The 11222-nt window shown below is 40.0% G+C and overlaps 1 protein-coding gene across 1 annotated transcript; it reads right to left on the reverse strand.

The window, feature by feature from the left end:
- Positions 1-7247: 7247 nt before the first annotated feature.
- LOC110911989 lies at positions 7248-10442 on the reverse strand. Its single transcript, XM_022156651.2, has 2 exons — positions 9584-10442; positions 7248-9150 (listed from the first exon to the last, which is right to left on the reverse strand). Exon 2 carries the CDS (start codon positions 8554-8556, stop codon positions 7813-7815), a length of 744 nt encoding a protein of 247 aa, XP_022012343.1. The 5' UTR covers positions 8557-9150; positions 9584-10442; the 3' UTR covers positions 7248-7812.
- Positions 10443-11222: the final 780 nt, after the last annotated feature.

The raw sequence follows: 11222 nt of genomic DNA on the forward strand, positions 1-11222 counted from the left end.
GTGCCCAGCGGGCACGGGGCCGTGCCCAGGCTTCTGTTCAGCCTATAAATAGGAGTGCTTGGAGCTCTTGCAACTCATCCCTTGGCACACCACCTCTCTCACACTTCACCCACCACCCACCACTACCATAACACCATTATCCACCACCATCATCCATTGTCCATCATAGAGTGTGTGAGTCGTCTCGGGATCCAAGATTGATCGTAAGAGTTCTTGACAATCAAAGGCCATGTTTGCCTAAGTCTCTTACATCACTTGGTGAAGACAAGTGTTTAGTGTAATACTTTTTATTTTTAATCTTATGCACTTTTTAATTGCTTTTGTATTAATGACTTTAATTACTAGTTTCTTATGTTGAAGGTGATTCTTCCTTATCGTTTGTCCGTGGTGTCTTGGCATTATTTTACTGTCTATATAAAATAAAAGATTTTCACCATTCATATCTCCACGGTCTATATGGAGGTATGTTGGCTACCTGGTCGGGGGTTAAGGGAACGGTTTGGTAAGAGTCTTGCCATTGTTCAGTGTATAGATCCTGCAAAGGACCTGGGTCAAATTTAGTAGGACCTCCTTCAATACCCAAAGGTATTGGATGACGGGGGTCCAAACTCTTTGATCCCCTCATAAGTTAAACTACTATTAAAACTTTAACCCGGCTACTTAGGACTGTATCCCTGCTGACTCAGACTACTTAGCCGAGGGTAACGTCGCCTTCAAAAGAGGGGCCTACCACATTATGCATTAATAACTTAATTAATTATCTTTCAATAATCTGACCCTTTAGGATTGTATCCTTGCTGACTCAAACTACTGGGTTGAGGGTAACGTCGCCTTCAAAAGAGGGGCCTACTACAATAACTAAGATAATCTCTTAAACAAGTGCAAAAGTGCGAAAATAATCAAAGGTTACACTAACACACGAGTCGGATCCAAGTGATTCATCTTGTCTATCTGTTTTTATTTTTATTTTTATTTTCAGCATTTTAGTTAGTTTCATTTTCTTAGTTTAAAATCTTTTTCTAACATTTTGATTTGATTAGACGTTGAGGATAAACCGGTACTAAAAGCTCTTGTGTCCTTGGACGACCTCAGTATCTTACCAACACTATACTACGTCCACGATGGGTGCACTTGCCCATATGTGTGTTGAGTGTTAGTAAATATCGTGTTTTATAAATTTAAAACTTGGCTAAAAAGTGTAAAAGGGCTTAAAATATACACCTAAAATATAACACACTTCACGCACATCAGAAGTCAATACATCACAAGTAAATGATTATGCTGAAAGTGATCAATCGTACAAATACATCAAAATGTGTTGAGTCGTTCAATGGGAAATTGATACATATCATAATAGTTCATCGAATATAAAGAATCAGTTTAAATTATTAAAGTATACTGTGGGGAATCTATGCAAAACTGATATACTCTAAGACCATGTGTAGTGGGGCGTTTTTTTTTTAAATTAAAAAAAACGCCCGAAAACGCCCATGCCCCATTACATAGGGCGTTATTTTAAAAAAAAATCAAAAAAAGCCCATTTGGCGTTGTTTTAAAAACGCCTTCCCCCACTTTCATCTTCCAATCATCTTTCATCTTTCACCTCCTTGTCCAATAAGAATTTTAAGGTTTTTTTTTTCTTTATTTTATTTAATGCCCCATCCCCACTACACCCATTTTAGAAAACGCCCAATAACACCCCTTTGCTGACTGGACCGCCACATGGCGTAAAATGCCCTAGGGTGGGGGCATTATTTTCCCCTTCCACTACACATGGTCTAAATTAATCGATAACAATTTGGAGTTTGGTGTGAAGATTGAAAATAAATCAATAGTATCCAACAAGAGCAATCAAGACAACGAATGACAAAATCATGGTTAAGGTCAAACATACATCTTTTGAAAGCTTGCAAAGATTGGACTTCAAGTAATCTTCAAGCTTACAAAGAGTAAAGATTCAAAACTTTAAAGTGTATGAAATTTTGTACCAAAGTGTTATCATTCAAAAGTAACAATATATAACAACCATTAACAATCCGTCTATGCTATTGATCAGAGTGTCGCGTTCCGGTCAAAGATAATATTTATATGCCCAAATTACCCTAAACAAATAGTTAGTGGTAGTAAGGGGTCGAACCACGAAGAGTATGTGATTTGCGAATGGACTTGATTGATTTTATAGGTGTGTCACTATTATGAAGCTACTAGATTGTTTTTATGAATTTTTGGTTATTTAGGAAATGGGTCAGAATGAACCGACAATTTGGTTTTTAATTACTAACTAACGAGAACTTAAACAAATGCACGAAATTGTAATTGAGAGTTTTAAACAAGATAATTAAACAAGGTTCACACCCGGTTTGGTAATTGCAATCCTAGGATTTCTACACGTTTTAGATTTGATTCAATTGCAAAAGTGACTAACGAATTTAGTGTTACAAGGCTTAGGTGCCAATAGCTATCAACGTTACAAAGAACGGACAAAAATGCACTTCATTACCAAGAACATGTAAACTCTAACCTAGACAAGGCATAATTGCACATAAACATTTCATAAAGTCAAATTTAATCTTCACTCGACAATTTATGAATTCAATACAAATGTAAGACAATTGTCATAAGCTTCAAAATCAAATAGCAATTTGTCACAAAATCAAACCAAGAACAATGTTAAAACCCTAGACTTACAAAAACCTACACCGGGGTGAAACCTCCAGGAAACTAGCCGCTCATGATCGAAGGAACTTGATCACCGGATGTTGAAAACTTGATTAGGATCATCTTGAAGCTTGAGGAACGATGAAATGATGAGGATTAGGGTTTTGGTGAGTGATGATGATTGAAAGATTAATGGATGAAGGAACTAGGGTTTGGTGAATAGAGATGAAGATGAATTGGGTGATGATGATTCTTGATTCGGATGAAGGTTGGTGATATGGATGGATTGAGAGTGGAAGGGATGATGATAATTGGCTCCAAGATGATTCTTCAAACCCCCATAAAGTGTAACCCCCCGAATTGGGTCAAAACTCCACTTATAACTCGCCAAAACAAGCAACAAACAAGAAAAACCCGTCAGAGAGCAGGGGTCCGCGTCGCCGACGCCCCCCTGCGTCGCCGACGCCGCCTAGATCATCCATTTTCCTGCTGACGCAATTTCATGCTGTCTACGCCATTTTTTCAGCGACACAACGCGTCGCCGACGCCCCCTCTAGGGTGTTTTTCATCGTTTTTTCATTTCACATGTTTCCGGTTGATCCCGCTCGCTCACGGTACTCCAAATAGCTCCCGAATAGCTCCTGAAATATAAGACCTGCAAAACACAATCCTCATTAAAAGTAGGCTATCCGTGATTAAAAGTCACATAAAAACATAAACTTAAACCATAAGGAACACCGGTTTTCGACCACGTATCACATCCCCACACTTGTCTTTTGCTTGCCCTCAAGCAAATCTGTTTTTCACTTTCACGTGGGTCGAACAAAGAATACACTCCCCATTCCCGAGACGAAGGTTAAGGTCAATTGTCATACAAAAGTTCAAACTCTTTACAATTTTCAACATATTTAACGGTAAAGTGAATCATCACATATAAAATGGTTATCCAAGACTAACCCGCCCGTGAAACCGAAAAATCATGCATATCCCTCACAATGTTCTCTACACTCGGTTTAAAATTGGCTAATAGTTGATGCATTAGCACTTTTGAAATAATCACTCAAACCGATTAGAACATGTACCCGCATAGGCTTGCAACTCAATCGTTCTCCACCACTGAACACGAATACTAAGCACAAGTCATAAGGTTTTTGTAAGGGTTGTAACGAGGCTAGGCTAAGGGTAGGAAATAGGATATTTTAAAGTGTCTGAGGTGATGAAAATTCGATTTTTATTACAAAACAACTATTCTAAACAAAAACTAAACTATACGTCAACTTCGAGGCAATGATGTTCGCCTTTTATTTTTCAAACTAAGAACATATATTTTTGTTCTTTTCTCAACAACTTTCTATTCTTTTTCGTAACATTTTCTGATTTTCTCTCTCTTTTTTTATGCAAACAAACAATTCACAACTATACAAACTTGACTCCTATAATCGATTTCCATCACACGGGTTTAAAAGAAAAAGGTTTAAGGTTATGGGCTATAGGGTGATCAAACGAAAGGATTAGGCTCAAAATTGGCGATTAAGGGATAAATTTTTGGGTAAGGATATATAAATGGTGTAAAAGGAAAAGGTTTACCTAATTCCTTAATCATTCTTGTGCTTGTATTCGGTCTATGGTCTCAAACGTATCAAAAGATGCAAGTTCTACAATACATGACTAATGGTCCACTCAAACAAAGAAATATGTGTATATATCATGTATACAAGTGGCTCAAAATCTCACGTATAAGGGTATGAAATAAGATATACATGAATTGCAAGTTTCTTAGGCGAATTACTCCCAAATAACCACCCGCTAAATACCCGTCATGCTATTAATTTGAACTTGATCATGACAAAAGACCACATGGGTTGTGCCATCCCACGTTGACTTAGTTACTTGTGCTTTAAGATCGCTTTTGAAACAAGACATTTTTGAAAAATTTTTGAAATTTCCCCCCATCCCCACACTTGAGGTAAACATTGTCCTCAATGTGTAGTGTTTAAATGAATGGGTCAAAATCGAAAAACTTTTACTACTCCACCATCCCCACACTTGAGGTAAACATTGTCCTCAATGTGTAAGAACTAGAGTTTTAAAACGCACAAGGGATGTGACATGACTAACTTCCCAAAAATTCCACCCCGAAAGGTAAAATACAATTACAATCCACTTATTACTAATCTAAGAATCAAGGTAAAAGGAAACGCATGCACCTGATTTTTGTCGCTAGATGCTCCTGTCTTCTTCTTCTCTTCACAAAAACGGTTGTCCCGCGAACATGGTGTACCTACAAATCTTAACTCTTGTGTAGAAGCATGCTTCTCACAACCATTGAAATTTGTTAGTGAAGAATTTAGACAGATTGGGATTACACAGAGGTTCGAAAGGTTGGGATGGGAGAGAACCCTTGATTGGTGCGAGGGTGTAACTCCAAGAGTTTACTTGAAGGTGGTAACAAATTGGTACGCCTCATTACGGTTAGAGAACGAGAATGAGCATCCTAGTCAGTGGCGATTGGTAGGTGATACTAGAAAAGGGTCCATGACGATGAGCTTTGAAACTATGAACCAAATTGCAGATTTTGACTCTTTGGGGGTAGATAATTACTTCTATTATTCAACCAACACATTCTGGTCTGGCGAATTGGTTCAAGCTGATCCAGTCGGTCTAATGGAGATTACTCTACCCAATTATACCACTGGTAGATACGACCGAAACCATCTGTCCTGTGAAGGGAAATTTTTGCAGAAAATCTCCTTAGAAAACATCATGGTTAGATTGGGAGATCGTGGGAAGCTGCGAATGTGGGACCTCGGCATATTACACGCACTACTTATCGGGACACCCAAATTGTCATGGCGTCATATAACCATGATGAACATTTGGGACACGAGGAATCAGTACAAGAGAAAGATGATTCCCTGTGTTCGCCTGATCAGTGCTATGATTTTTCAGCATAACCGTTTGAAAGATAACTCACTATGGATACTCAAGGGTATTGATACGATCGATTTTGCCCAGCTAAGATCTGGCGTAAACATATATGCGGAGGTGCTGAATACGAAGGCTAAGGTGGTGGATCGAAAGACTGGTTTTCAGTTTGAGTATGTGCAGGGGAATGAGGATGAAGAAATGGGAGAAGGTGATGGAGGAGATGACGAAGAAGAAGAGGCAGACGAGGAAGAAGATAGGGGGCGAAGGCCCCCTAGGCAAAGGTATGTGAGGCGACATAATGAATCGTCACACACGGTGGCGCATTTCATCAACAATCGATGAAGAGCAGCCTACGCCAGTTACCCTCTTGGGACACAGGATACATATGATAACATTTCCGCGGTTATGGGGGAAAACCGTGAGCTTCATGAGAAGAGACATCAATGGGAGCATGACTTCTTCACCCAACAACAAAATCAGTGGAATGCCGAAGCCGCCCACCGGGCGAGGGTGGAAAAACACATGGAAGAGCAGCAGATGCAACAAGCGCTCTAAAGATCCCAAATGGAGCGATTGATACAAATGCAGGAGGAAGAGACGGCCCGAAGACGGGCATGGGAGGAAAGGGAAGAGAAACAGCAAAACGAGCTGAATACATTGGAAGACCACCGCTGGAGTGCTTTATACATCTCTAATGAAATAGCCAAAAACAACGCCAAGGTCCTCCACGATTAGGAGCGACATCAGAGAGACTATGAAGCAGGCCTTCCCTATATCGAACACGCGGGGTGGACCGATTACTCCAACCTCCGTGTTCCACGAGGCCCATCTTATCCATCACCTCATTGGCCCGAGGCAGTTGGATTCAGTTTCATCCCGATACCATATCAGCCGCTAGCACAAGGTGAGCCGGGTCCCCTCGATAACTACCGGGAGATGTTCAAGGCCCTCACTGGTTACCCATACCAGTCGAACCCGCCAGTTGACCTGAATGAGAGATATCAGCGGTGAGGGCGAGGTATGTATTTTGTTGTTGTTGTTGTTGTATATCTTGGGTTTCTTTATTTTTATATCGTTAGTATTTCTTTTTTTTAGATAAATGAACGTTGTGGGTGTGTTCCCTATATAACCCTCACGAGACCTACTCGTCCTCCCAAGCTATTGGGGGGTTTAAAAGGGCTTGTTGCATAAGCTAAATGCAACTGTGATTCCTACGAAAGTGAGTTAGGACTGTTATTGTTGTAAATTATTTTTTTTCCACATAAATCAAGGTAAATTAACGCATGATTTGGTAACACTTTCATAAAAATGGTAGAACTAAGTACCTACAAATCTTAACTCTTGTGTAGAAGCATGCTTCTCACAACCATTGAAATTTGTTAGGTACTTAGTTCTACCATTTTTATGAAAGTGTTACCAAATCATGCGTTAATTTACCTTGATTTATGTGGAAAAAAATAATTTACAACAATAACAGTCCTAACTCACTTTCGTAGGAATCACGGTTGTATTTAGCTTATGCAACAAGCCCTTTTAAACCCCCCCCCCAATAGCTTGGGAGGACGAGTAGGTCTCGTGAGGATTATATAGGTAACACACCCACGACGTTCATTTATCTAAAAAAAGAAATACTAACGAAATAAAAATAAAAAAACCCAAAATATACAATAACAACAACAAAATACATACCTCGCCCTCACCGCTGATATCTCTCATTCAGGTCAACTGGCGGGTTCGACTGGTATGGGTAACCAGTGAGGGCCTTGAACATCTCCCGGTAGTTATCGAGGGGACCCGGCTCACCTTGTGCTAGCGGCTAATATGTTATCGGGTTGAAACTGAATCCAACTGCCTCGGGCCAATGAGGTGATGGATAAGATGGGCCTCGTGGAACACGGAGGTTGGAGTAATCGGTCCACCCCGCGTGTTCTATATAGGGAAGGCCTGCTTCATAGTCTCTCTGATGTCGCTCCTGATCGTGGAGGACCTTGGCGTTGTTTATGGCTATTTCATTAGAGACGTATAAAGCACTCCAGCGGTGGTCTTCCAATGTATTCCGCTCGTTTCGCTGTTTCTCTTCCCTTTCCTCCCATGCCCGTCTTCGGGCCGTCTCTTCCTCCTGCATTTGTATCAATCGCTCCATTTGGGATCTTTGGAGCGCTTGTTGCATCTGCTGCTCTTCCATGTGTTTTACCACCTCGCCCGGTGGGCGGCTTCGGCAATCCACTAATTTTGTTGTTGGGTGAAGAAGTCATGCTCCCATTGATGTCTCTTCTCATAAAGCTCACGGTTTTCCCCCATAACCGCGGAAACGTTATCATATGTATCCTGTGTCCCAAGAGGGTAACTGGCGTAGGCTACTCTTCGTCGATTGTTGATGAACTGCGCCACCGTGTGTGACGATTCATTATGTCGCCTCGCATACCTTTGCCTAGGGGGCCTTCGCCCCCTATCTTCTTCCTCGCCTGCCTCTTCTTCTTCGCCATCTCCTCCATCACCTTCTCCCATTTCTTCATCCTCATTCCTCTGCACATACTCAAACTGAAAACCAGTCTTTCGATCCACTAGCTTAGCCTTCTTATTTAGCACCTCCGCATATATGTTTACGCCTGATCTTAGCTGGGCAAAATCGATCGTATCAATACCCTTGAGTATCCATAGTGAGTTATCTTTCAAACGGTTCTGCTGAAAAATCATAGCACTGATCAGGCGAACACAGGGAATCATCTTTCTCTTGTATTGATTCCTCGTGTCCGAAATGTTCATCATGGTTATATGACGCCATGACAATTTGGGTGTCCCGACAAGTACTGCGTGTAATATGCGGAGGTCCCACATTCGCAGCTTCCCACGATTTCCCAATCTAACCATGATGTTTTCTAAGGAGATATTCTGCAAAATTTTCCCTTCACATAACAGATGGTTTCGGTCGTATCTACCAGTGGTATAATTGGGTAGAGTAATCTCCATTAGACCGACTGGATCAGCTTGAACCAATTCGCCAGACTAGAATGTGTTGGTTGAATAATAGAAGTAATTATCTACCCCCAAAAAGTCAAAATCTCCAATTTGGTTCATAGTTTCAAAGCTCATCGTCATGGACCCTTTTCCAGTATCACCTACCAATCGCCACTGACTAGGATGCTCATCCTCGTTCTCTAACCGTAATAAGGAATACCAATTTGTTACCGCCTTCAAGTAAACTCTTCGAGTTACAACCTCGCACCAATCAAGGGTTCTCTCCCATCCCAACCTTTCGAACCTCTGTGTAATCCCAATTTGTCTAAATTCCTTCTCATTCACCACTCTTTCACATACACAAACTTTGTATTGCCATAACTTGATCTTCGTTTGTTTGTTGTTAAAGCGATACAATGGTTTATTTTGGTTTTGGTCCCATTGGGCCCCAAACGTTGTCATTGTATCTAAACCAATCCCAGTTCTGCTTAAACAGTTTGTCTTCTATATCTGGCAAATTGCAACGTTGCTGCCATTTAGCTGAGACACTACTTGATGGTGAAGCTTCTGCATCAGTTGTCTTTGATCGTTTACGGCTAGCCATGTCTACAAAACAACATCAACAACACAATCAATACACCCTTTAAACCTTTTAAACACTCAGCTCTAAATATAACCCATAATGATGAACTTAAGTTTAACATCTAAACGTAAAGTAGCCAATTTTAAACTTACCAAGTAGCAAACTTTAGCATCTAAAAAGAATCAAACTTTCACGATTACCTTAAAATTCTACAAGATTTCTAATGATGTTCATCATAATGGTCATACTTATGCATATGAAAAAGTGGGTATAATCACATCCCTACACTTGTTCTACGCTCAATCCCATCCAAATCCATGTTTTTTTACCCAACATTCAAACTAATGTATTACACATGTATCATAAACAACCTACTATTAAGATAATAAAGCTTAAAATTTCGGAAGAAACACATACCATGCAATAATCAAACCCAAAAGTTAGTAAATTTTATACCTTTAGCAATGTAGAAGAAAAAGAGCTGTAGAAAGATGTAACAACAAGTAAATGGTCCACACCCTTTCAAAACCCAAAATTTGCAGCCCTAATATCTTGCAAATAAGCAAAAAAATTACTAAAAATTGAGATGGGGGTTTTGTTGCTCTCGAAAATCTACACACTTTAGGCTCAAGAATCACTTGAATCGGCTGAGAATTTAGGGAGTTATGGACGTGAGAAGATTAGGGTTCATGTGAGTTTGTGGAGAAGATGAAGATGAATGAAAGAGAGAGAAGGAGATCGGTGGTATTAATTAGATTTAGGATGATGTTTGGTTGAATTCGGGTTTGTTATGTGGTGATATAATGTGTTCGGGTTGGGTTTTTTAAAGGTTTGGGTGATTTGGTTCAATACAAACGAGATGTTTGAAGAGATTGGCGACAGCCTCAACCGAGCCGCGTTGGCGACGGTCTATCCGCGTCGGCGACGCCACCTCATTCCTCAAAAATCAGCTGACGCCATATGTGGCTGTCTACGCTGAATGTGGTCGACGCCACTTTGGTTTCACCGTCGGCGATGCCACCATATGCGTCGTCGACGCCGGCTCCGTCTGCAACTCCCCCAGACGCCATATGTGGCTGCCTACGCCACATTCCTTCGACGCAAACCTTCAACCGGCCGTCGGGGACGCCGGAATTTGCGTCGTTGACGTCGCCTCAGCCACAAAACCACTCCGACGCAAACCATCCCTGCCTACGCCATCTTCTGCTCGACGCCATGTCTGAATCAACGTCGATGACGCCTGAAATTGCGTCGCCGATGTTCCACAATGGCCAAACTTCTTATTTACGTTGTTTGCTGCGATTTTGGTTTAAAGAAGAAGAAGACGATGTCATAAATGACATCATAGTGATGTCAATGTTGACTAAAACAAAGCTATTTTTTTTTTTAGTTTTTACGTTATTGTTGTTTTTGTTGTGTTTTTTGTAATTTTTCAATTTCTTGTTTTGTTTTTTATTTTTTTTTATTTTATTATGTTTTTTTTAAAATCACTTTTGTTTGAAACTTATTCATAAGAAAACCAAGTATAAACAATTAGCTTATCAAAACTAATGGGGTGATGGTCCATTGGCAAAGGCAAAGCCTTTAAAACACCTAAGTTGAGAAGGGAAAGATCTTGGGTTCAAGTCCCACTGACGATAGGGATTAAATAAATTAAGCTTTCAAAAAAAAAAACAATTACTTATCAAAACTTATTATTATTATTATTATTATTATTATTATTATTATTATTATTATTATTATTTTACTAAATTATCGAAAACAATCTTTTTTTATATTTATATTAATACTAAACTAAACTAAATACCGAATAACGTTATGAATTGTTCGCCAAATCGCTTAACGATCCTTACCACACCCGAAAAGTCGTGTATTGTCCCCAATACACAAAGCAATCTCAAAAACATACCTTTCGTCTTCAAGTCTCATTCATGAAATTCTTAACTTCACACATCAAAACGGTTAGTATGAAACGAAAGCAATAAGCGTACAAACGATATGAAACCAACAATGTAAATATACAAAACTCTACAACGCACGTTACCGGACCTTTAATTCACCTCATATGTTGGCACGCTTACCAAGAAACATACCA

The sequence above is a fragment of the Helianthus annuus genome, chromosome 15, assembly GCF_002127325.2.
Source record: "Helianthus annuus cultivar XRQ/B chromosome 15, HanXRQr2.0-SUNRISE, whole genome shotgun sequence".
Classification (NCBI taxonomy): Eukaryota; Viridiplantae; Streptophyta; class Magnoliopsida; order Asterales; family Asteraceae; genus Helianthus; species Helianthus annuus.

Coding starts and splice junctions, on each gene's coding strand:
- LOC110911989 (XM_022156651.2), bottom strand. CDS start 8,556: ATGGAGATTACTCTACCCAATTATACCACTGGTAGATACGACCGAAAC.